Source organism: Oryctolagus cuniculus, chromosome 11 (assembly GCF_964237555.1).
Source record: "Oryctolagus cuniculus chromosome 11, mOryCun1.1, whole genome shotgun sequence".
Taxonomy (NCBI): domain Eukaryota; kingdom Metazoa; phylum Chordata; class Mammalia; order Lagomorpha; family Leporidae; genus Oryctolagus; species Oryctolagus cuniculus.
Window position 1 is genome coordinate 109,025,865 of NC_091442.1, and position 27,497 is coordinate 109,053,361.

The following is a 27,497-nucleotide window of genomic DNA, read 5'->3' on the forward strand; positions in this document are numbered from 1 at the left end:
CCCAGCCCTGACTATTTTGGGGGAGCTTTTGGCCCAGCAGTCAAGATGCCCGTATCTCATATTGGAGCACTTGGGTTTGATTCCTGGCAGTGCTTCCCGTTTTACTTCCTACCAATGGAACCCCTGGGAAGCAGTGGTGATGGCTCAAGGGATTGTGTTCCTGCTGTTCCTGGCTTTGGCCCCAGACTCCATTTGGTCCCCATTAGAGGCATCTAGGGAGTGAACCAGTAGATGAGAGCTCTCTGTTGGCCTGTCACTCTCCTTCTGTCTCTTTGCTTGTCGAATTAAAAAAAATAGAAAGATTTTTCTATGGCAGCAAGCATTTAGATGAGCTGTTAAGATAGCCATGTTCCCATTTTGGAAAGCCTGAGTTCATTTCCTGCCTCTTACTCCTGATTCCAGCATCCTGCCACCTGCCATGTAAGAGACTTGGGTTAAGTTCCTAGCTCCCAGCTTCAGCCCTGGGCCAGCCTTAGCCATTGCAGGCATTTGTGGAGTGGACCAGCAGATGACAGTGCTCAATCGCTCTGTTTCTCAAACATAAGATAAAATAATTTCTAAACAAGTATATAAAATGATTTTCCATAATCCTTCACTTAGATTCCCCACAGTATGAACTTCTTCCATAGCCATCACAGTTTTCAACCTCATGTAGTGAACATTGATAAAGACTATAATCTGTAGGCCTTATATAGATCTCACCAGTTGTCCCACTTGTGTCTTCTTTCTGCCACATGGCTTTTAGTCATCACATCTCCTTAGTTTCTTTTATAATGAAACAGTCCCTTAGTCTTTCCTTGCCTTTCATGACCAAGAAACTTTAGTGCTGGCCAGATATTTTGTTAAATGTCTGTCATTTTAGGCTGGACATTTTAATATTTTTTTTATTTTTATTTTTTTTTATTTTTTTGACAGGCAGAGTGGACAGTGAGAGAGAGAGACAGAGAGAAAGGTCTTCCTTGGCCGTTGGTTCACCCTCCAGTGGCCGCCGCGCTGATCCGATGGCAGGAGCCAGGATCCAGGTGCTTTTCCTGGTCTCCCATGGGGTGCAGGGCCCAAGCACCTGGGCCATCCTCCACTGCACTCCCTGGCCACAGCAGAGAGCTGGCCTGGAAGAGGGGCAACCGGGACAGAATCCGGCGCCCCAACCGGGACTAGAACCCGGTGTGCCGGCGCCGCTAGGCGGAGGATTAGCCTAGTGAGCCGCGGCGCCGGCCGCATTTTAATATTTTTATAGAGCTGTGTTTTTCAGTGTTTTCCTTTACTGTTTTTATGTAATATTGTCTTGGACATTTATGATGTCATCATGATTATAATTACAAATAGTACTGTGCTGAGCAATTCTGCAGCTAAATCTATTTTGTTTCCTTGCCTGGGTGAAAGGATATGTACCTTTGAAAGGCTTTTGTTTGAATCACCAGAGTGTCTCACAGAAGATTGTACTGTTTATATATATATAAGTGTATATATGGAGAGTATATACTGTACTGTAAACTATTGTAAAATAGTATATATTGTACTAGTTTTTATATATCTATGTATGTATAGCTGCTAACAAAGAGGTGAGCTGTTTTCAGACACAAACTGGACCTTGTATTACTAATATTTATCCTTAAAGATGGCTATCTTGTTTCTTAGGCATGTGGTTTGGTTAAAAATTTGGCCCTTATGACACATATCACAACTGACATGGAAGATGGACCTATTGTTAAATTAGCCAGCAACTTGGGAGTAGAAGATGTCAACTTATTGTGTGGGGAAGAGCTCTCGTACCCAAGTGTGTTCCTCGTCTTCCTGAATGGTGGGTACATTAGAGAGACATGTTGATCCGGACAACCTGTTGGGACAGGGAGGGAATCCATTATTATCTTTGCATTTTTTTAAGATTTATTTTATTTATAAGGCAGAGGGAAGAGGGACAGAGAGAGACAGAAAGAAAGAGATCCTCCATCCGCTGATTCTCTCCCCAAATCACTCTAATGGCCAGGCTGGGTCAGGCCAAAGCCAGCAGCCTGGAACTCCATCCAGTTTTCCCGCATGGGTGACAGGGTCCCAATTATTCCCCTGTCCTCCCAGGCACATCAGCTTGGAGCTGGATTGGAAGCAAAGCAGCCGGGACTTGAACCAGTGTTTCGTGGGATGCTAGTGTTACAGGCAGTGGCTTAACCTGCTGCACCACGCCAGCCCCTATCTGTGCATTTAAAGAATAAATATACTTTAATTCTGGGCCAGGTTGACATTAATTTTAAGGTAGAAAAAGATAACAGAATTATTCTATTGCCTGAGTTATCCAAGTTTTGGAGAAGACACAGCTGCCATAGCTGAAAGGTAATTTGCAGAAATTGGTTTCTTTTTCAATCTTTTTTAAGTGCTAGTGTATCCACGGTGGAATAAGGCTCAATATAGTATCTCTAAGTGCATATTTAATATCTACATCATTCTGAAGAAACAATCAGATCAGCCTTTAGAGTCAGTTGACTTCCATTCAGCCATTTGATAATGGGTACGTCAACAGCCTGTGGCGAGAATTTGGATGCTCCTTTTTTTTTTTTTTTTTTTTTTGGACCGGCAGAGTTAGACAGTGAGAGAGAGAGAGACAGAGAAAGGTCTTCCTTTTCCATTGGTTCACCCCCCAAGTGGCCGCTGCAGCCAGCGCACTGCTCTGCTCCGAAGCCAGGAGCCAGGTGCTTCTTCCTGGTCTCCCATGGGGGTGCAGGGCCCAAGGACCTGGGCCATGCTCCACTGTACTCCCGGGCCACAGCAGAGAGCTGGACTGGAAGAGGAGCAATCAGGACAGAACCGGCGCCCAACCAGGACTAGAACCTGGGGTACCAGCGCCACAGGTGGAGGATTAGCTTAGTGAGCTACGGCGCCGGCCTCAGATGCTCCTTTCACCTACTTCTTCTCACCTCCTTCAGCATCCCCCAGAGCTGGGCAGTAGGTGCACCTCACCCTTTCTGCTTTTACTTTGGTAGTCTGTGTGCTGCTTACTGACAGATATCTCCCTCTGGGAGGCATTAGCCCTGGGCCCTTATGGGCTGGTGAGGAAGGGGTCAGAACTTGGGCAGAGCTGCTCCCTGACTGCCATTTTTAGCGTATGCCACCAGTTGAGGCTAAGTGAGCTCTTATTTTGCATCTTCTCCTGGTACCTTTTGGGATCCTCACCCTAACCAATGATCACAAGAGCAGTTAAGTAACAGCACTAACCAGGTGCTAGGCAAATGTATTTTACATTGTTCAACTCATTTAACCTTTGTAGCCACTCCTGTTGACGAGATAGAGCCAATGTTCAAACCCAGGTGCCTGGATCCCAAGTTCATGATGCCAGCACTGTGCTGAGGAGAGGAGAACCATGAAGCGAACTTTCCAGTACTACTCAGCCAACATTGAGGCAGGACCTGCCCTGGACTCTATGTCCCTCAGACCACCCTCCTCCCTGTGTTTTCTCCTATGGCTTGTGCACTGGCTGCAGGAGTTAATAACAGTGTTTTCAAACGACCATTCTTTTGTTGCTTATTGTTTTTATTTAGTAGATATTTTAAATCAGATTGGGTTTATGTTTTATTTCTGCCTTACCTCTTCTTCTTTTTCCCATAGGAAACATCCTGGGAGTCATTCGAGACCATAAAAAGCTTGTGAATACATTTCGACTGATGCGGAGAGCAGGATACATCAATGAATTTGTTTCCATTTCGACAAATCTTACAGATCGGTGTGTGTATATTTCCTCTGATGGAGGAAGGCTGTGCAGGTAATTATTGCAAAAGCGGTTTTTAAGAATCAGTTTATATTCACTTTTGAAAGAAGTAGACTTGTTTTTATTTTTGAAGCTGCTTTAACTTTTTTTCACTAATAAGATTAATTTGCTTAGCCAACGCTCCAGAGATTAATGGGAGCCGCAATTAATGGGTGGTTCTGAGATGCATGGGAGCCAGTCTCTGCCCTCAGAGAACTCAGTCTGCTGAGAGAGGCAGAAAGAAGAACAGAGAATTGTGCTAATAATTGATACTGGCCATTGTTTGAACATAATGCATGTACTATAAGTATAATGCTTTTGCTTCATGTAACCCTCAGATCAGATTATTATTTTTATTTTATAAATGAGGATATGAGTTCAGTGAGGCTAAGTAACTTACTCAAAGCTAAAGAGTAAGCGTCTGTTTTTTACTCCAAAGTCCCTAGAATTAATTTGACTCCAGTAGTCATGATTTTTACTCACTATATACTGTTGCTGCAAGCTTAGCTTTAAAACAGTAGTAGAGTTGTGCCACTTGAATATAAAGAGAGCAGAAAAGCAGGAATAAAAAGGTAGAGACATGAAGGAATAAAAACAGCATTAGGCACAGAAGAGTGGGTTGCTTTTATTCATTCAACAAACTTTTATTAAAGGCTTGTTATGCACAAGTCCTGTCTAGGAGCCAGAGGTCTAGAGATGAAGGTAATGGAGTGTCTGGCCTTTTGGGGACATGTGGGCTATCACCTGAGGTCATTGCTGTGTTTCACAAGCCTTTTCTTGTTTTACTCTAATCATCCTGTGTAGGCAGAGAGCTAGAAGTGGCTGGAAGAGTATGAGCTAGGCAGGTGGACTGTGGTTGTTTGGGTCTGTCCAGAGTCCTTTTTCCTTCCCATTCCGCTACTTTTTCCTTTTGGGACTCTCCTTCTTCCACAGTCTTCGGTGTATTCTCCTTAGCCCAGGATCAGGCATATGACCCAAGCGAGATCTGCCAGACTCTCTTATGAAAACGTGAATGCCAGCTGGAGTGAATCACGGGAAGGAGGTGCTTCGTACCAGCTGATGCATGGAAGAGACTGCCCAGGACGCCTTGCTTTTATTTATTTATTTTTTTAAAGATTTGTTTATTTGAAAGTAAATTATACAGGGACAGAAGGAGAGGCAGAGAGAAAGAGGTCTTCCATCTACTGGTTCACTCCCCAATTGGCTGCAGTGGCCAGAGCTGCACTGTTCTGAAGCCAGGAGCCAGGAGCTTCTTCTGGGTCTCCCAAGTGGGTACAGGAGCCCAAGGACTTGAGTCATCTTCTGTTGTTTTCCCAAGGCCATGGCAGAGAGCTGGATCGGAAGTGGAGCACCTGGGACTTGAACTAGTGCCCATATGGGATGCTGGCACTGCAGGTGGTGGCTTTACCCGCTGTGCCACAGTGCCAGCCTCACTCTGGATTCTTGGGACTGACTGCTCTGGTTCCTTTTCTTTCAGAGGCTGAGGATTATACTTTTTTCTTGGATTCTGTTCCTTCCAGTAAATTCCTGATGCTTCCAGTAAATTCCATTTTTGTTTTAAGTAACCAGGATTGGTTTCTCTTCTTTACAGCCAAAGAATGGCTAACTGATGATATACCCATGTTTGAATCCCAAGTTCTTATTTATTGGTTTGTGTGAGTCCATGTATGTTACTTAAGTCTCCAAGCCTTGATTTCCTTGGCTGTAAAATGTCAATAATAATCTCTACCTGGGATTGTCCTGAAAACTGATAACAAGATTGTGGTGCCTGTAGAGTGCCAGGCACACATTGGCACTTGATCACTATTCATAGCTATTAACGTGGTCCAGTTAGGGGCAGGAAATACAGTACATCATTTTTCTTTCCTTATATCCAATATGATGTAGCATTCTCTAAAAGCAAACATTGGTTTTTAGAGGTGATTCTGGCAGTAGGAATCAGTAGAACTTAGAGAGTGAAGAGGAACCCAGGTAGCTACGTGTGCCCCTTCTCCTGTTCCCGTCATCATTGCTGATGCGACACCTGAGGCACGCTGCCGCTCCTGACTGAGACAGCAGATTGCTCTGCTTCCAACCAAGAAGCAGCCAGAATTTCCAAATAGTGTGGATTTCCATGAAAAGCTCACCCAGTTCAATTGTCAGCAGCTTTGGTCCCCTCTTGTCATTGTGCAGCTCTTCTTCCAAACTGTCGGGAAGTGCTGTTAGTCCTGCCGTGGTTATTGGGGCTTCAGGGCAGAGCACACAAGTGTCTGTTGGTGACTTGCTCCTCCCGGTAAGAGCTGCTTATCCAAATAGCAACCGCCCTTCACGTTTCATGGCCACATGCCTTCCTTTGTGTCAGTGTTTCCTTGTGGTGGCAAAACCCTCAGAAACAAGTCCCCACTGACAGTTACAGGTAATCTGCTCAGGAGCTCACTACCTTAAACCACATGCATTGCTAAGAATCGCAAAGTAAGAAAGTCGCAGTCACATTGCTGCTTTTCCAGGACACATGTAGCTTTAAGTAACCTGCGGGTGTAGCTCAGTGGTGTTTATCCTAATCAAATATGGGTAGTCCTCCAGCCCTCATAACAAAATGTCATTATTGTCCTGAGGGACAATGTTTCTTTGCCTGCAGAATCCATGGATAGTATAGTAGTCCCCCCTTATCCGTGGGGATACATTCTAAGCCCCCCAGTGTATGCCAATCTTAGATAAACTATCTTTTTCAACATGGTAACCTGGATGGCTACTGCATGATTAATGGGCAGGTAGGATATATAACTCAGATAACGCTGGACAAAGAGATGCTCCACATCCCAGGCAGGGCAGAGGGGGAAGGTGTGAGATTCTGACACACTACTCAAAACAGCACAAAATGTAAAGCTTATGAATTGTTTATTTCTAGAATACTCCATTTAATATTTTCAGACCATGGAACTGAAACTCTGGGAAGCAAAACAAGATTTTATTATTTTTGTGTTGACTTTTCATTCAAAACCAAATGTTCTCTGAGATATTTGGAGGCAGTATTTTGTGTGTGCCTGTGTATGTACACACATATTTGCATGCATATAGGCTTATGTGTGTATGTTTATATAAGAAAGAAAGGGTGGGTCCTTACATGCTGACACATGCAAAAATACCTGATGGCCTCAAACAGTCTAGTAATAAGTTTAATTGTATCTACCTCTTCCCTCATTTCTCTATAGTAAACTAATTTGCCAACGTAATTCTTGCATGGAACACCTATTAATTTGTTTCTTTTCTGCATTCTAGACCCTACATAATTGTCAAGAAGCAGAAACCAGCAGTCACGAATAAGCATATGGAAGAGCTGGCTCAGGGATACAGGTAAGCAGCCCCAATTAAAGTACATAGATCTTGGGACCGGTGCTATGGCTCACTTGGGTAATCCTCCACTTGCGGCACCGGCATCCCTTATGGGCGCCAGGTTCAAGTCCTGGTTGCTCCTCTTTCAGTCCAGCTCTCTCCCGTGGCCCAGGAAGGTAGTGGAGGATGGCCCAAGTGCTTGGGTGCCTGTACCTGCATCGGAAACCAGGAAGAAGTATCTGGCTCCTGGCTTTAGATCGGCATAGCTTCGGCCGTGGCGGCCATTTGGGGGTGAACCAACGGAAGGAAGACCTTTCTCTCTCTGTCTCTCTCACTGTCTAACTCTATCTGTCAAAAAAAAAAGTACATAGATCTCCTTCACACACATATGTACGCTTTAGTCAACCAATAATGAGTCAGTAACAAGGCCATTGGATCTGTGCTTTCAAGAGAAGTATCTTTTCATTTTCAGTCTCTTTATTCCTTCCCACCTGCTTGGACATGGTAAAATACTTAGCAGTTCAGATCCTGAGGATTGCAGAGCCCAGTGTGAGTCTGTGTACTGTTAATGTTTCTAGTGAGAGAAGATGTGGATGCTGAGGGCCTCGCATCCCATGGAGGTTTTTAAGTTAGATGTGTTTTTTAGAAGTGGGGACCAGATTGACAAGAATCACAGAAGCTGTACTAATTTTGTTTCAGTGATTTGTAATCACTCTGTGACCCAAGAATATCAGTATCCCAATGTACTGCTGCTGTTTGGGAGAGAAAGGTGCTTTTAGCCTGAATGAAAGGCAGTGTCTTGTTATTTTTTATATAATAAAATACTGCTGTAAAATGCTTTTTTAAAAAAAGATTTATTTATTTGAAAGTCAGAGTTAGAGAAGGAGAAACAGAAAGAGAGAGAAATCTTCTATCCTCTGGTTCATTCCTCGAATGTCTACAACAGCCTCAGTGGGGCCAGGTTGAAGCCAGGAGCCTAGAACTCCATCTGGGGCTCCTGCATGGGTGGCTGGGTATATACGTCATCTGCTGCTGCTTTCCCGGGTGCATCAGCAGGGAGCTAGATTAGAAGTGGAGCATCCAGGACTTGAACCAGGACTCATATGGGATGCTTGCATCACAGGAAGTGGCTTAACCCATTGCACCACAGTGCTGGCCCCTGTAAAATGCTTTCTGATAATGTCTCTTCACCATTATTTCTCAGGAATTTTGAAGACTTCTTACATGAGAGTCTGGTTGAATATTTAGATGTCAATGAAGAAAATGATTGCAACATTGCACTATATGAACACACAATTAATAAGTAAGTAAAATCTGTAACAAGTGTAGTTGAAACCTATTCTGACAATAGCTACTATCTTCTCTTTTTCCTTGTCATCTTCTATTTCTCTGTCATGTACTCTTTGAGGAGGAATTGCTGTAAGTAAACTGTCTCATAGTAAAGTATACCCTTCACTTACTCCAATTGAGATTATCACAGAGATGCTAACAGGTCATCTTTAATATTTAATTACTGCCAAAATTGAACCATTGAGTCAGGTTACATAGAAATGGATCTGTCTCTTCCTTAGAGAGCTTTCCCAATGGGCCTCTGAATTCTTATTGTCAGTACAGGAAACCTAAGAGCAGTGTAAACTTGAAATGGTATTATGTTTGCAGCATTGCCTCTAGAGCAGTGATATTTTTAGAAACACCCATGTTCCATTTGGAATATATGGGAGGACATGTACATACCTTGCTATCTGATGTATGTAACTAAGGAACCACTTACCTGAAATTGGACTTGTTGCATTTATGTTGTTAAATACTTAGGGAGTTTAGTATTAGCACCTGATAATTCTTTGTATCTTCAGTAAAGAACAAGTATTTTTTTATGTTTTCTTTTACCAGATGTAATGTACAACACTATTATAACGCAATAAATAATGCATCCTAATCAGACTTTTCATTCCTTAAAGATGTGAATCTCTCAAATTACTTTATACCTCCCATTTCAGAATTGGCAGAACATAAAGGAGAACTAGTTTTTAGTAACCCTGTTAGTGACAGTTCTGACCTTTGTGTTACTCAAGCCCAAAAGCTGTGTCAGCCGTGATTCATCTCCTTGCCTATGTCCGCATCAGTTCCTTAGCGTGCTGTGCGAGTCTTCAAAATCTGCCACCCACTGCACTAGTCCTGGCCACTCCCGTGGCTACCTGGGCTCTTGCAAGAGTCTCCTGACTATTTTTGCACTTAATACCATAAGTCTGTTCCTTAGGGAGCAGCGTGCTTATGTCAGGACTTTCCCACCGGCCAGTGGCTGCCCATCGCCCTCAGAAGCCCTTACAGAGGCCTTCAAGGCCTACATGATCTGGCCGCTTCACCATTGCAGCATCCTGCCCTTGCTCCTCTCCCTCCCTGGTTCAGCCACACGGACCCCTGTTCCAAACACTCCAGCGTGCCTTTGCTTCAGTGCCTTTCCTCTCCAGGAATACTCAGTCTCACGCACCCCCGTGTGGCACACTGCATCACTTCCTCCAAGTTTTAAGTCAGATGTCACCTCCTCTAGAGTCTTTTCCTATCAGTATTAACCCAGTTGCCAACCTGTTCCACTTATCAAATCTGTTTTGTTTGGTAAACATTTTTATATTACCTTTTTCATACCTATGAAGTTTTTCAAAATACAGCAACATGTAAAGTAAAAAGAATGAATCTCCTTTCTTCCCCATCCCACCACACTCTACCCTTTAGAAACAAAACTAGATAGTACTAATAGTTCAATATGGTTCTTCCAGATTTTTTTCCAAATGAGCATTTATTTGGGAGCCCATACAATGTGTGTGTATAAAATAATGGTAGCAGCCTCATTTCCTGACTTTAAACATAACAGTATATTCTGGATTTTTTATACTAGTGTGTATATATTTATTTATATATAAATATATTATTATTTTAAATCACTATTTTTACATTATCTGCTTACATATGGTTTATTTAGCTTGTTCCTTGCTGATGAATGTTTAGGTTATTTCTGATTTTCCTATATTTATAAACAATAATTAATTAGTTGTGATTTAAGCTAAATTTAAATGCTTTCCCCACAGTAAATAGGAAACCCAATTCTGTTCAGGATAGAATCTTAAATTAGTTATGGTTTTAAGGAAAATGATTTTTTAGAAAATCAAAATACCCAGAGTATTTGGATTTTCAATAATTATTAGATACTATATGATTTTATTTGTTACAAGCATGATAATAAGAGAAACTTCAAATGTTTTCCTTTTTATTTTTCCAACTTTTAACTCAATCTTTACCTTTCGAAACATGGAGAAGGTTGTCTCTAGCCAGTGTTTAAACAAAATAGTATATTTGAAACAAATGCCTTTTAAGGAAAAGGTAGCTGTAAACTGATGCTCTTTAAAACAAAACAAAACCTAGAGTCCTTCCCCTGCCTGCAGACAAGACCAGGGTGTCTGCTAGGCGGGGACTGCTAGCTGATAAGGTCAGAGGTGTTCTTCAACCAGGGCTGCAGGAGAGTCCCGTCTCACTGGGCTGGGACATCACTCAGTGCGTGTGTATTGAGAAGAAACAGATGGATGAGTGGGGGCCTCCTTCACCAGGGTACATTGAAACTGAATTTCCACCATGCCTCAAGGCTGACTGTCTTAGAAATCACTTCTCTCCACGTACACAATTGTTGCTAAGGTTCCACATGACAAGCGCAGAGGAAAGAGTGGGGCGTCAGCAGAGACCACAGATCCTAGATGTGATATCTGCCATTTCCAGCAGAAACCTAAAAATCATCTGGCTGTTCTTTTCCTTTCAGTGATTCCACAACGGAGTTTTATGAAGAGATATGTTATGGAAATAACTAAGATTCTAACACCTAGATAAAATCTGACTTTGTGTTCAATAAATATAGCAGAGCTATCAAAAAAATAAAAAACTCCTGTAAACCTATACTTGTATAGCTTCAGATTTTTTAGTAACCACATTTAAAAAGTAAAAGCAAGCAGGTAAAACTAATTCATTTTATTTAACCCAGTATGTCTAAACTATCATGTCAACATGTAATCAAAATAGAATATTAAGATTGATTACTTTCCTCCTTCAACAAATCTTCAAAACGTGATAGATATTTAGGGCACATCTCAGTTTAGATGCCAGGTTTTGATTGGAAATGCTCACTGTGATTTCAGAACATTTTCAATCAAAAAAATAATTTATAAATGTAAGTTCTGAAAATAATAAAAGATTCAAATAACTAAAGTGAGTTATTTACACTTAAATTTGAGTTTTAAAATGTAAAATAATTAAAATTAAGTAAAACTAAACATTTAGTTCCTTGCTCACACTAGCTTATGGCTGTGGTATTGATCCTGATAGGTCTATAGTAACTCTTCTTGAAAGATATATATTTCTTTCTCTAAAACGATGAGACACCTTTGTCATTGATATAAGCTGGATGAGTAAGAAAAGCAGGCTAGGAGTACAGGTGGTTACTGCTGATACTTTATTTCTAAAGGTGCAGTATAGTCATTTCTTTAATGTGTTATTAGTATGTAGTGTAATCTTTATTTTCTGTATAGGTGTGACATGCAACCTCCATTCTCTTATATTTCTATCACTTAAAAAAGTATAAGTTGTTATGTTTTATTTTATTTTATTTTATTTCTGTTTTACTGGTTTATTAACATTAAACTTTAATCTTCTAAATCCCTTAGCAAGCTAGATAATATTATTATAACCTTTGAGACACACTGACTTTAGTACTTGATGTCTCAATCTTCTAATTCTTACCTAATTTCCTAGAGATACGACACACTTAGAGATTGAACCCTTCACTCTTCTCGGCGTTTGTGCTGGCCTGATTCCATACCCTCATCATAACCAGTCCCCAAGAAATACCTATCAGTGTGCCATGGGGAAGCAAGCAATGGGTAAGCTTCCCTCCTTGAATTTTGTTTTAAATACTTGGGGAAAAGGCTTATTTTTATTCTTGCCTCACTAGTATTACAGGCTTGGATCAGGCAGTCATGTAGCACCGAGGGCTGCCTGTGGAACTTGTGCAGTGCTTGCTGGTGCTCTGTCAGGTCTAAAGCTGAAACAAACCCAAGAAACCTGCTCTGAACTTGCTTCTTTGACTAAAAAAAGCAACTTATAATAAATGTCACAGAATTTTGAAGAAGTACATACGAGGAGCCAAGCCCTGCAAGATGTAAGCAGCTAACCAGGAAACATGGTAGAAAGAGCGGGGAGGACTAGGAGAACATGTGTAGCGCAGTATTAGACTGTTCTCTTAATTGCCTGGGTGAGACATTGAATCCACTGTCTCCTTGCAGTTGCTGCTGTGTCTCCTAAAAGTTACCCAGTCCTTGTCACACCAATTGCTGAGTTCATGTTCCTTTCTCTTTGCTATTTTACTTTCCTTCCAACTGTCCATCTATTAATTTATCTATCCTCCCTATAAAACTTTCTGAACATAATTATCGATCCAGCATGGGACCAGAATCTGAACATAAAGAAATGAGACAGCCTCAGTGAGTTCTCAGCCTAGTAGGGGAGACCAGAAGATAAAACAGGAATTCCCTGTGGTGTGAGTAGTGCTGTAATGGACCAGCAGCTGGGATCTCAGGGAATCAGAGGAGGAAGATCACTTGGAGTTAGAGCACGATTTGTTTCTGAAGGATGTCTTGAAAGACGTGTATTTCAAAGGCAGTGGAAGTACAGGCAGGATTGTGGAGTCCTTGGTGTGGCTGTCTGGTGTAGTGTCTATGCAGAGGTATGCTAGAGGGGTCCCACTGAGGACTTGGGGTTGTGTCCTAAAGGTAATACACAGCTCTCAGGCAAGAAGATTTGCTTCTAAGCCTTTTCAAAATATTTTCTTTTTTTTTATTTTGTAGAAAGCTTTCATTTAATAAATATAAATTTAATAGGTACAACTTTTGGATTATAGCGGTTTTTTCCCCCCATACCTACCCTCCCACCCTCAAAATATTTTCTAAATCACGTAAATCTAATAAATACTGTTATCAGACATGCCTGGACATCCGTGTGACTTGTCAGCTCTGACTGAAAGTATGATAGAAGGAGCTTCATAAAAAGACCATAAAAACATGGAGGGGGGCTTTGGCGTTACCTCTGGGTACAGCCAGCTTGTCAGTTACCTGCAACCAGATGTGCTGACTACAGCCTGACGATTCAGGAATTCTGTCTCTTCAGTGTGGGTGCACAGTTTGTGTATATGTGTGTGTATATTTATCTTTTTTAAATTTTCATATTGCTCTTTGGTTAGCCATAAAGAAGTAATAAGTGCATTGTCCTACTACCATCTACCTGAATGATGTAATATAAAATAAGTGCATTGTCCTACTACCACTTACCTGAATGATGTAATGCCTGGACAGTTCAGAATAATTCCCAGTGGGAAAATCTAAACAGCAGCTCATCAATTTCACTTTTCCCATTCATCGTCAGCAGCAGTGTAGGCTGATTTCCCGCTTGTGCTTCTGACTTGCTAACAAGTAGAAATATACAGTACTGCACCCTGTGTGTCTTGAAAGGACTATCACTTCTATTGGCTTTACCAAACCATTTTGTTTCATGATGTGAATCCCAGCTGAAACAATATACCTTTTGTGGAGAACCTTCAGCAGAATTAACGGAAGACTAATCACTTGGTCTCCAGTGCTGCTCTCCAGTGTGCTTGAAGATGGAAACAGAGACTCACATCCATTTCTGTTTAGGGAAGCTCTTTTTTTTTTTTTTTTTTTCTTCTCACTAAAGAATAGACTTGAAGGAAAGAAATAACATTTTTATTTTTATAACTCCTCCCCACAAAAGAGGGGGAAAAAAAACCCTTTACTTTGTGGCCATGAGTATCTGAATCACTGCTAGTTACCACACACAGTTAAGCAGGATCAGTGTGTACAGAAAGCCAATTCAGTGTCTGTAGAGTTCTTTTGTGGTTTTCTGTGTGAAGGGTTTTTTTCTCGTTTTGTTTTGAGTGTCATTTGCAATTCATTGTCTGTGTTTTCTGAGGTTGGTGTATTCAGCTGCTCTGACCCTGGGTCCTGCACATTTAGCTCCTTGGATACAATCCTCTGACGTTACTGCTGACGCTGGGAAGACAAAAGCCACTGAATATCTTAAGTAATAAGAAAAAGCCTTTGTTACTGTTGGTTATTATAAAACACCTGACTGGAAAGAAAAGCAGCGAGATAAAAGTACATTTAAAGTTGGCACATACCAGAGCCACATTTCTCTTTGGACCCTGACATAGCTGCCAAAGTGTTGAGTGAAGTCTGTATGAAAAATCACACAAGGAGAAAAGTCAGTAGTGGGAGAGAGCCCACGCAAAGACCCAGGTCTGTCAAGCAAACCCAACCCTTGGAATCACACTTCTATGCATCATTTTAATTCCATGCAGTCTGGATAGCTGATAACTCACAGTCACGCTCTGTCTCACTTTAAATATGAACGATTGCTGAAGACTATTTAAATCTCAGAGATTCTCTGCAGATGTGCTAAAGTTTGTCTGTCTGATAATCTATGTAGAAAGTGAAAGAAAGTAGCCCAGAGTTAATTCATGAAATAATCTAGCCAACCTGGAAAATTTCCTATCTGCCAACACCTGCCCTTTACCTCCTCTAACGCAGGGAAGAAATAAGACATTTTCTGTCACTGTGAAGGAGACCAAGACTGGTGCAAACCACAGAGACCAGAAGTCTTACCTTGCATATTAAAGGAAGCAAATCTCACATAAAACACCAGCACAGAGTGTTTCTTAAATCTTTGGTGCTTTAAATTATTGATCAAGTTTGTTGCCCCACAGCGACTCTCTGTGCTAAGAAATCCCTCCATTCCATGGCTCTGGCTCTGTGTGTGTGACATGGTTTGGAGCAAGAAGCCAGGTAGACATCTGGAAATGGCAAGGTATCCAGGTCACTCGGCAATACGAACAGAGGCTGTGTGTTGGAGCTGTCTTGTGTATACTCTCACTGCACCCGATGCCAAGTTCACATGAGTCACGCTTTCATATCCTGCCCATTTTATTAGCTGGCAATCGTCTAGTGAAACACTTTCCCCTTGTAAAGGGATCTCTCAGCCACTATTGGCTCAGTTAATGAATATGCATCACAGACCTCCCCTAGCCTCCTCCCACAGCCTCTTCTCACCACCCCTTGCCCCACTTCCCAAATTGCTGGGACTTGCCTTTTTAACTCAGGAGCTAATGCAGCTTCTGTTTTTGTTTTTGCTTTCAATAGATTCTATTTCTAAGGAGATAGTTTCTTTTCTGTGCTCTCCATTTTACAGTAGGGATGGGATGTCCTGGAAACAGGATGGAGGATTTTGAAATATTGGAAGTATATGATATACAGAGATCTTCATAAAATTTTCTTTCATTCTACAACTTCTCCCCTCTTTCTGTTTGAATTTTTTAAACTTATTTATTCTTTATCCGTTTAAGGACATAAAATGAACAAAATATGTCTTGGTCAAAATATTCCTGGCAACTCCCTTTTAGAAATGTTGGTTAAAAAAATTTTTTTAACCATTGTAGCTGTTTTAGGTATAAGTTTATAGGGCATATTCTAAGGTGAGAATATAGGCCGTGAATAGTTAACCGAGGTAAAACCAGTGCGGCGTGTAGGTTAGAGTTAGCTGGAGGTAGAATGGGTGATACTGTAAGGTGCAAGGATAAATATTTTATCATTACTACTGATATTGTTAATCATAATGAATCTTGGCACTGAGTACTCAAATTCTTCACATATGTGTCCTCTTTTAATCACTATAATAGTACATACATACATTCATACATGCATACCTTTTTTTTTTTTAATCTAACAAGGTAGCTGAATCCCAGTTTGATTGTGTAACTTAAAAAAAGGTTACATTGTGCCTTCTATGGAAGTTGTTCTATAAAATTGTTCTCAACTGACACAGATTTCTTTGCTCATAGTAGATTCTGTTGCAATGGATCATGGTCAGGTACCTTCCCTGCCCCTTGCATGAAGGGACTGTGTTGTTAGTGTATCCTTTGAGCCTGGCCTAGTGCCTGACTAGTAGGTGGTATAAGTACTCAGTAAATGTTTCAAAATTTAGTGAGTAAGTCTTAGGCATATTAGAATTGTTAAGAAATTAGGGACAGATTTTTGAAAAGAATTTTGGAACAAGAATAAGTTGGAGGACTTCCACAAACTGATGTTGACTTACTGTTAAGCTGCAGTAATGCAGTATGGTGTTGACAGAAGGATAGACATGTAAGTCAGTGCATTGGAATTAAGAGTCCAAAAACAAACCCATATATTTAAGGGGAATTGATTTTCAATGAATATGTCAAAGCAATTCCAAGGGAAAGAGATTTTCAACAAAATCAAATGTTTATATCTACGTGGAAAAAAATGAACATCAATTTCTACCTCTACCATATAAGAAATTAATACAAAATGGATCATAGCCCTAAGTGAAGGAGCTAAAACATAAAACATGAGAAAGGAAACAGGTGAAAATCTTCATGGCTTCAGCTACAATTTCTGAGATAGTATACAAAAAACACAACTGTTAAGAAGAAAACATAATAAATTGGTCTTTCTCAAAAGTAAATCTTTGTCCTTTGAAAGGTACCATTAAGAGTATGAAAAAACATGCCATAGAATGGGAGAAAGTATTTGTGGTTATATCTTATAAAGGATTTGTATATAGTATATATTAATGAGACAAACATCACAGAATTATACATGTGACCAATAAGCCTGTGAAATTATGTCCAACATTGTAAGTTGTCAGGTCCATACAAGTTGAAGCCACTGTGATATATTACTCTGTGCTTATTTGATGAAAACTAAAGACTGACAGTAAATACAGAATGTCAGTGCTAACATAGGGCAAGCAGAAGGCTGCTGTGCTCCAGTAGGAATGTGAAGTAGTGCAGTCACTCTGGAAAATTGGTAGTGGGCTGGCGCCGCGGCTCACTAGGCTAATCCTCCGCCTGCAGTGCCAGCACCCCAGGTTCTAGTCCTGGTTGAGGCATGGGATTCTGTCCTGGTTGCTCCTCTTCCAGTCCAGCTCTCTGCTGTGGCCAAGGAGTGCAGTGGAGGATGGTTCAGGTCCTTGGGCCCTGCACCTGCATGGGAGACCAGAAGAAAGCACCTGGCTCCTGGCTTCCGATCAGTGCACTGCGCCGGCCGCAGCGCGCTGGCTGTAGTAGCCACTTGAGTGGGTGAACCAACGGAAAAAGGAGGACCTTTCTCTCTGTCTCTCTCTCTCTCACTGTCTAACTCTGCCTGTCAAAAAAAAAAAAAAATTGTTTGGTAGTATCTTAAAGTTAACCTACCCTTACCAAGCACCCTAGAAATCCCACTCCTTAACTACTTACCCAAAGAATTGAGGACATACAAAGACTTGTATGTGAATGTTTATAGCAGCTTTATTCTCAGTAACCAAAACCCAGAAACAGCAGAGATGTCCATCAGTAGGTGAATGGAGAAATAAAATGTATATTCATACATTGAAGTACTATGTGGAATTAAAAGAAATGAACTACAGTTCAGACAGTCACATGGATGAATCTCAGAATCAGTAAGCCAAGTGAAATATACCTGCAAAAGAATAGACATACTGTAGGGGACACCAGAAAGTTTGTTGAAATGGAATGAAAAGATTAATCATGCATATGAGAGGGTTTTCAGCAAGTTTCTGGAGAATGTGTATTCTGAGAACACTTCATGGATTTTAGACTTTTTTGCACCAAAATAATCTTCTCATTCCATTTTCCATGAACTTTTGAAGTGCTCTCATATGCCACTTATATAAAATTTTAGAAAATGCAAGCAAATCTGTAAAGATAAAAACAGTTCCAATGTTTCCTGGGGCCAGGGACAAAAAATTGGGCAAAGGAAGACAAAAAAAAAAAAAAAAAAAAAAAAACACCAAAAAAACAGCTCAATGCATAAAGCTTCTTTTTTTAATAGATGTTTTCTAAACTATTCACGTCCTTACTAACCTTTCTCATACCACTTAGAGAAAAAGCATTTTTTAAACTTATACCTGTATACCTTGCTATACCAATTTGTGACTTAAGAATTTTATTATTGTCAAGAAAATATGTAGGAAAGATTATGTCCTGTATAGTAAGAAATCGTTGGTGACTATGGTTATAGCAAAATGGGGCAATAGATGTAGAAGACAGTTTATACTTGTGGACATTGTCCTTGTGTTGGTTGTTATATGTACAAGTGGAAGGCCCTCTTGAAAGGAAGCGGGAAACAGTCATAGGAGTGCCCTAATTTGAGCACAAGCAAGCCTTATGATTTAATTTCTCTGTGACTTTTTCTCAAAAAGAAAGGTTGCTTTTTTGGCAGAATAGCTAGAAAGGCATCATAATTTTTATAAAATAATGAAAGTCTGAAGGTGTGAAGCTTTATGAGAGAGAAGTCATAGTTTTACCTCACAAATCCATAATCAGTAGTGCAAACAATATATGTCCTTTAATTCTCCCACAAGTTCTTTAAAAAGTCCTTAACGAGAACTTTCTGATGAGATCATAAGCACCAAACATGGGCTGAGCCATTTTGCTCTTCATCCATTCAGTGGTGAGTTGTGATGCTCAAGAATTATGTCCGGGGCCTGATAGCACAATTTATAGCAGGATCCAGGCTCTTTCTCCATTGTTTCGAGGTACAGCTCTTTATGCCTCCCTGCTGCATAAGAATGCTGGGCTCAGGTTTCAGAAGACATGTTTGGCAGCCTGGTGGGACATTGCCTGGACCCTTGTCTCAAGCTGGGTAAAGTACACAATTGGAGTTGAAATCTCAACATAAATTCTGAATTATTTCATGCAAAAGAACAAACTTATTGTCAGTGAACTTTACCATGATCTCAGCAGCAGTAATCTTATTCTCACACAGTAAGTGATCTATTGCCAAGTGTCTTGCCCAGTTTATTAGTTGGCACAAAAATAGCATAAATTAATTGGCAATTTATAGTGCAAAGTCAACAAATAGTTCATGAGATTCAATCTGACTGGTGTTTTTTAGCCGAATCTTGGTATGTTTTCTAGAGATTTAAGCACAAATACATACTGTCAAAAAAAGTGTAATGAGATTCTTTGATTTAATTCACTTAATATTCATTGAGTGCCTCTTTTGAGCCCAGCTCTGTACTTGGTGCATTTCTTTGATATAGTCTACAGATTTTATTATTGCTTTCAATAGAGATTGTTAAGGAATACCATTTTATTGCTGCTAGAATAGTTGTTTTCATCTTGGATTGAAATCACCATTTAATATGAGTATGGAGAAAAAGTGAAAGGGAGTAAATAGTTTTGGTATCTGTTTAGCCTAGGGCATACCTCCATAACTGGCACCTGAGTACCTGGGATTGTGTGAGTGTTATGTATGTGTCACTATGGAAGCATGGCCAGAGCAAGAGAGACTTAAAGCTACCTTCTTTACTCCTTATTCACCTTCTTTTCAGCCTAGAAGTTTAAGAGACTTGGTATTTCAAACCCCAGCTCAAAAGTAGGCAAGATTGAGTTTCCCAGTTGTAAGGACTCTGTGTAGGATCAAGTGTATATCCACAAGGCCAAAAGACTGAAAGACTTTTCTGTGGGCAGGTCCATGAGCCCCAATGTATTTCTAAGAGAAAAATAGGGTTGGCATTCTGATTTAATTTTCAGTTGACAGTCACCTAGTAACACCCTTGCAAAGACCAGTCAGATTAGCAGGCTGATTGTTAAGGCAGGAAGAGCCCATCCTGATTGGATCATACCCTAGATTCCTTAGGGAAGGGGAACTTGGCTTTTCCTTCATTTTATCTCCAGTGTTGGCACAGAAGAGATGTTTATTAATTGCGTAATAAATGAATATTTATTAAGTATTTGTATAATTTATTAGTATTAATAAGTATTTATTAAGTTATAAATAACTGAAATAACTCAATAAATCTACTCTTCCATGCTCTCACTTGGATTCTTCTTTCTTCATTCCATTCCTTCTCTCCTGCTTTCTTTTTCACTTTGAATTTTGAAATTGCTTTTTAATGAAATGCATCTGTTTGTCACACTGTATAAACTCCTTGTCTGTGAACACTGGATCTGATTCTCCCATTACCTTTCCTCAACAACTGGAGATGTGCCTGGAACATTAATAGAATCAAATGCAGAGTTGTTGAATTGCTTATGAACTTTTTTTTTTTAATGTTCATTTATTTATCTGAGAGTCAAGTTACAGACATAGAGAGGTCTTCCATCCACTGGTTCACTCCAAATGGCCATAATAACTGGAGCTGGGCCAATCTAAAGCCAGGAGCATGAGCTTCTTCTGGGTCTCCCACATGGGTGTAGGGGCCCAAGGACTTCAGCCATCTTCCACTGCTTTCCCAGGCCATTAGCAGAGAGCTGGATTGGGAATGGAGCAGCCAGAACAAACTGGTACCCTATGGAATGCCGACGCCACAGGCAGAGGCTTAGCTTACTACACCATAGTGCTGGCCTCCAAATTGCTTGTGAACTTAACTAGTGATAAACTGAAGTTTATCAAACAGGATCAATTATAAAAATTTAGAAGTGGAAATTATTTAATTAGTAATATATCTTGAATATAATTTTTCTTATAGGATTTTAAACATCAGTGAGAAAATTGCTTTTAAAAATTGGTAGCTACTGTGAGAGTATTGTTTTTGAAATGTTTGTCCTAGCTGGCACTGTGGCTTAGCGGGTAAAGCTGCCTCCTGCAGTGCTGGCATCTCATATAGGTGCAGATTTGAGTCCCAGCTGCTCCACTTCCAGCTCTTTGCTATGGCCTGGAAAGGCAGTAGAAGTTGACCCAAGTTCCTTGGCTCCTGCACCCACATGGAAGACCCAGAAGAAGCTCCTGGCTCCTAGCCTTGGATTGGCCCACCTCCTGCTATTGTGGCCATTTGGGAGTGAGCCAGCAGATGGAAGATCTCTCTCTCTGCCTCTTCCTCTCTGTATCTCTGCCTTTCAAATAAATAAATAAATCTTAAAAAAAAAAGAAAACAGAAAAAAAAGAGGGCCAGCACTGTGGCTGACTTGGTTAATCCTCCGCCTGCAATGCTGGGTTTTAGTCCCAGTTGCTCCTCTTCCAGGCCAGCTCTCTGCTGTGGCCCGGGAGGGCAGTGGAGGATGGCCCAAGTGCTTGAGCCCCTGCACCCGCATGGGAGACCAGGAAGAAGCACCTGGCTCCTGGCTTCAGATCAGCGCAGCACCGGCCATAGCAGCCATTTGGGGAGAATGGAAGGAAGACCTTTCTCTCTCTCTCTCTCTCTCACTGTCTGTAACTCTACCTGTCAAATAAATTAAAAAAAATTTTTTTAAAAAGAAATGTTTGCCCTAGGGATTTTATTCCTTTTTATTAAAAAGTTAGTGTGTGTATATCTGTTTATTACTACCTACTTGTTTCACATAATGGAATTTTGCATTTTGTTTTCTCCAACGTCAATGAAGGTACCATTGGATATAACCAGCGGAACAGAATTGATACTCTGATGTATCTGTTAGCATATCCACAGAAGCCCATGGTTAAGACAAAAACCATTGAGCTGATAGAATTCGAGAAGCTGCCAGCTGGACAGAATGCGACAGTTGCTGTGATGAGTTATAGTGGCTATGATATCGAAGATGCTCTTGTTCTAAACAAGGCCTCCCTGGACAGAGGTGGGTGAACTTTCAAAGCTGTAACACTACAGGTGCCTTTTACAAAATTAAATAAAGGGATAATTAATGTAAAAACACCTGGTGCAGTTGATTTCTGTTTTGTAATATACCAATGGAGGAGCAGTTGGGTTTTGTTATTGGCATTTTTATTTCTAATATTATATGGAGATAACTTTGTAAATTCACTCCTATAGGATCTTTTTGTTGGTGTTATTTTATTAGTGACTTGAGACAATTTCTCAAAGAGAAAAGAATACAAAAATTTGCTTATTTTCGAGCAGGAATTGCAGTAATTGAAGTAAATTTTTAAAAGTCTAGTCATCAACAAACAAGCAATGTTGGGAAATAAATGGCAATTTTAAATTTCATATCATAACTCTGTAATCTATACCTTTTTTAAATTTTCCAATGACAGAAGTTAAACAAAATACACATATGCAAATCCTGGCTTGTAGTTTTACGTTATTTCTCAGTATTTTGACAGTTTCCTGGGGCAAGTCTCCCTTTCTGGGTTGTGCGGGCTGTCACCTGACTGAAGACTGACTTCTCTATTCACCATTGCTGCTGCTCTCTGGCTGCTGGCTCTCTGGCATCCCCAGTCTGCTTCCCCTTCCCTCTGCAGTTGCTAGGCAGCCATAATAGTACTCCTAGACATGTGTCTTTGGCGTTAATGTTGGCTGCACTTAATTTATGCCTCTTTTTTTCCTCCAGATGACAACAGCCATGCTTTAAAACTAGATGTTTTCCTTTCTGATTAACTGGTAACGTGTATGTGGAAATCTGCAGACTTTGTGATGTCTGTCAGCAACTCCACATCACAGTGTAATGATCTGAGTTTACTGTCCCCTTGCCTTGAACTCGCACCTGTGACTAAAATGTCCATTTTCACTTAGAACACTTCTTGATTGCATGCAGTTCAGACTCACACCACACCCCAGCCTGATGCAGTAATGGCTATTGTAGGAAATTGCGAGATCATGTAGTGTTTCCAAACCAGCTGTCTCTCTGAGCTCAGTGTGTTCTGGTCATACACGACTTACTAGATCCATGATGAGTAAAACCTGCCTTGAAGACACACAAGAGTTTTCATCTGCCATTAATGGCAGACATTTATTTAATTACACAATCACTTTCATATTTTAAAAAAATCACATTAGCACACTGAGAGTCTATTTAGAAATTACTTTTACCTGACTAGTTTTCTAAGGTCACATTGATAGATTTCTTAAGAGTTCCTGCTTTTGGTAGAAAGTTATAAGTGAAGGATTTTATAGCTATGCATTTGTTGCATTCGTAATAGCTAGCATTCTTTTTCTTAAATTTTTATATATTTATTTTTATTTTATTTGAAAGGAAAAGAAACAGCCAGAGAGAAATCTTCCGAAATACCCACAACAGCCAGGACTAGACCTTGCCAAATCCAGGAGCCCACAACTCTATCCAGGTCTCCCTGTGGGTGACAGGGACCAAAGCATTTGAATCATTATCTTTTGCCTTCCAGGGTGCAAAAGCTAGGTTGGAAGTGGGGGAGCCACGACCCGAACCAGGCAGTCCAATATTTGATAGGGGAATCCCAAGTAGCAACTTAACCACTTGCCAAATGCCTACCCCAATAGCTGACATTTAATCCTGAGATACTAGTCTTGAGACATTTTTGTTCTTTAAGTAAATTCTCATATGGCTCGGTATATCCTCAGGAGAATAGAGAGAGAAAATCAAGTTTCTTTTTACAAAAGGTTTATTTATTTATTTGAAAGGTAGAGTCACAGAGAGACAGAGATATCATCCATCCTCTAGTTCATTCTCTAAACAGTTGCAATGGCTGTCGCTGGGCCAGTTCGAAGCCAGGAGCTTCCTCTGACTCCCTCATGTGGGTGAAGGGGTCCAAGAACTTGGGCCATCTTCCCCACTGCTTTCCCAGGTGCATTAGTAAGGAGCTGGATCAGAAAGTGGAGCAGCCAGTACTCAAACTGGCACCTGTATGGGATGCCGGCACTGCAGGCGGCAGCTTTACCCACTACACAAAGAGCTGCCCCTAGAGGATCCAGTTTAAAATAACTTGTTGGCCAAAGGGGAAATAAGAAAGAAATGCTTTCACAGAATCTTGGGAAATGATATTTAATGTTGAAGGAATTATAGCTTTCTTGATAACTTTACAACTGATAGATATTTTTGAGGGATTCAGTAGTTGAGTATTTTGCTCTATCCAGAGTTTTTTCTTCTGTCCATTTTGCTTATTTCGTGTTTAGATTGTTAATTGATCTCCCAGCTTTTCTTTTATCCATCAGATAAATGTCATTTAAAATTGTAATTAAACTCTCATCTTTACACCAGAGGCATTCTGTCCTATTAACAACATCTGATGGCTGCTTCATTTTACTCTCTTCTCTGTAGAAAATTTGTTTTTTGTTTGCACGCTTGTCAAAATTAACAAATAAAAAAGAAACTTTCTGAGACAGGTAAGTTTGGCACAGCAGTTAAACCACCCAGTTGGGCCACCTGCATTCCATGTCCTAGTACTTGGGTTTTCTGAGTCCTGGCTCTGCTTCATCCAGCTTCCTGCCTAATGCTCATCCTGGGAGGCCGCATGTGATGACTCAAGTACTTAGGTCCCTGCCATCTGTGTGGGAGACCTGGATGGAGTTCTGGGCTCCTGGCTTTGGCCTGCCCCGGTCCTGGCTGTTGTGGGGATTTGGGGAGTGAACCAGCAGACTGAAGATCTTTCTTGTTGTCTTGCTCCTCTTTCTTTCTCTTATCTTTGTGTGTGTCTGCCTTTCAAATAAAAACAAATAAAGAGATAATATTTGGGAAAAAACTTTTTCCAGGAAAGGTTAATGGAAGTCTTGCGCTAGAAGGATGTATACTCAGAGTCCTGGCTCAGGAGTTGGTAGACCTGGCCTGTTCTCAGCTCTGCTACCAGCTGTCTGACTTTGGTCCTTTAATTTCTTTGGACCTTACTTATTGTGCCTGTAAAGCAGAGGGATTAAGCCAGGTGATTTCTAATTCTAATACTCTGTGGCTCTGTACTCTGAAAGAGTCATACTGTTACTCTTAGATTTCTCTCGCTTCTCCAAGATGCATGCCAACAAATTGTTGTGGAGATTCCGGTGTTTATACAGACAATAGGTAGGGCAGTGGTCCTGAGCCATTTCTTCAAGTTGTTACTTGGTTTGTGGCAGGCCTAGGTTATCCACATGTAGAGCAGTTTGGGATTTTTTGGGAGAGTAAGGTAGTATGGATTGTTGGATAGCACAATTAAACATTTTGGTTTTATTTTAGGCTTTGGGCGTTGCCTAGTATATAAAAATGCAAAATGTACATTGAAACGCTATACCAATCAGACTTTCGATAAAGTGATGGGGCCCATGTTGGATGCTGCTACAAGGAAACCTATCTGGCGACATGAAATTTTAGATGCAGATGGTATTTGTTCTCCAGGTAAAAGCCTTTAAAATTTTTTTAATGTATACTTTTAAAAATTATGAAAGCTATTCCTTAATATTTCTGAATATTTGGTGGACAGAGCAGAAAAAAAGCCTATAATACCACTATCTAGACTCAACCAATATCATCATTTTTTATTAATTTCCTTCTAATCTATTTTTCTATGCACCATGTTTTTACATAGCAGTTACCTATTCAAATGATAATTTTCTAGTTACAGTTTTGAATCCTGGAAAAGCCACTGTAAAGGAATTTTTTAGACTAGAACCTTGTCCTTGCATCCACACTAGTATGTCTTTATTTCTACATTTTGTTTACGAATTGACTATAGAATTTTCTTCCCCTAAAAGGCGTTTCTTCGTTGCAATTGCAGTCTTGTAATGAGTTGTTCATGCAACCCGCAGTCGCTGCTGCCCTTAGGAGTCTTACAGGCTGGAGTGGGACGCTGACATTGATCAAAGGATCACACACAGACATAGGTCAAATTATAACCATGTTGAGGAATCAGAGCAGGAGGATTTGATAGATAGGTAGCAAGAGGATTCGACCTAATTAGGAAGGTCAGCAGAGCCTCCCCCAAGGAATTAAGCTGAAATCAGAAGGATGGGTAGAGTTAGCTAATAAAAGGGGGAGGAGAGAGGGAGGGAAGGGGAATGGGGAATGTGTTGTCAGCAGTGAGAAAAACTTGCACAAGTGTTGTCAGACTTGACAGCTGACAGATCTGAAAGGCCAGTGTGGCTAGAATTGTATCCACAAACTGTGTTGAATCTGTTAAAAACTAATAAAAATTTCAAAAAAATAATAAATCAAATGCTAGATTTTTTTCCTAACAAAAAAAAAATAAGGAAGAAAGGATAGTAGAGTGAGGTGAACAGGAGTCTAGAGAGATGGGGGCAGGGAGGGTGGGACAGGGGTCATACTAGGCAAGGCCCAGCAGCCATGGCACTGTTTTCATGATGATCTCAAAAGCAAGGGAAGAATCGGACAACTTCAAAAGCTGCTCAGACTTCGTATAGTGTGGAGAAGGGATTAGAAAGAGACAGAACAGAGGGGAGACCTACTGAGTATCCTCTCAGTAGGCCAGGCACCAGGAGCTGCAGTGAAGGTGGGAGAGAAAAGCTGCCCTGGAAAACTGGTCAGGAAAATCCAGATGAGCTTGTCATGGTTGGCATCCAGGTGGTGAGTACTGACTGAGTGGGCTTCCACGGGGCACACAGTGCATGGAGACCCCTCTCCTCTGCCTTTGTTTCTTGGAGAATTTCTCTCACTAGTAACACCTGTCAGTGTGGCTTAGAAAATAAATGCTGTGACAGAACTGTGAGAAGCTGATCTTTGAGCTTACCAAGAAGAGACAGAAAGCACAAGTAGGTCTAGCAGGAAAAGTAAACAAATGCTTTTACTGCCAAGTTAGGTTGACAGTGACTTGTTTCTGGTTGATATAACTATAAATAAATAAGTGGTCTGAACTTGTTCTAACACCCTGAGAGGTATAAAAAAATTGCTATTTACTAAGGTGTGTCCATTGTTAATGTGGTCCCTTAAGTCACCTCTTAATTTTATTTCTAACAGCTTTCAATTTTAACTGGTTGGATTCTAGTTCCCACTGTGTAGACCTATATATTTTTCTTCAGTGTCTGGAATTCCTGGACCAAATCTAACTACATAGCTGTATGCCCCATTACTGTTTGCTTATAGTTCTGAGGATATGTGCAACACTTTTCTCTTTTTCTTAGGTGAGAAAGTAGAAAACAAGCAAGTGCTTGTGAATAAGTCTATGCCCACAGTGACTCAGATTCCTTTGGAAGGAAGTAACGTGCCACAGCAGCCACAGTACAAAGATGTGCCCATCACGTATGTATCACCAGTGCCTTGGGAATAAATAGGAAGGTTAGACAAAGAGGAAGCCTGGGGAACTTGGAATTCAGGTCTTGGGCAGGATAACTGGAAATAACAACTTAGGGTGCTAGACCTTGTGCTGAGATCAGCATGGACTAGAAGATAAAACTGGACTGAGAAATCACAGAGCCTTTCAGTCTAGGTTTGAGGTGCGAACCAAATTGGAGTTTCAGGTTGAAGAAACAGCAAGATGAGGGGTACACGGCATGAAGGTGCCTGCATTTGGGAGGTCAGTGCAGCTCGCTGGGGCTAAGTTGTGGAAGAGTTAGGAATTTATTCTGTAGAGAGTGACGTGATCAGATTCGTATTCAAACACACACACACTGGTTGCAGGGTGACATTACTGCTGTGCTGGAATGCAGCCTGGTTCCAGCACTGCTCGCACCGGGTTAGCTCGTGAGGATGGAACACCAAACTCTGTTGACCTCAATTCTGTCATAGGTACAATGA

The 27,497-nt window shown here is 40.7% G+C and overlaps 1 protein-coding gene across 4 annotated transcripts in view; it reads left to right on the forward strand.

Annotated features, from left to right (window-relative positions):
• POLR3B (RNA polymerase III subunit B) overlaps positions 1-27,497 on the forward strand; it is a 122,784-nt gene that overhangs the window by 57,067 nt on the left and 38,220 nt on the right. For all 4 annotated transcript variants that reach the window (XR_011380255.1, XM_002711427.5, XM_008257116.4 and 1 more), the window contains exons 15-22: positions 1,639-1,801; positions 3,598-3,751; positions 6,995-7,069; positions 8,253-8,351; positions 11,840-11,967; positions 21,498-21,707; positions 24,987-25,145; positions 26,885-27,002. Coding sequence is in view for 3 of the 4 variants with exons in the window: in XM_002711427.5 (XP_002711473.1) it covers positions 1,639-1,801; positions 3,598-3,751; positions 6,995-7,069; positions 8,253-8,351; positions 11,840-11,967; positions 21,498-21,707; positions 24,987-25,145; positions 26,885-27,002 (1,106 nt within the window). In the remaining variant the exon portion in view is untranslated. The remainder of the gene's footprint in view (positions 1-1,638; positions 1,802-3,597; positions 3,752-6,994; positions 7,070-8,252; positions 8,352-11,839; positions 11,968-21,497; positions 21,708-24,986; positions 25,146-26,884; positions 27,003-27,497) is intronic.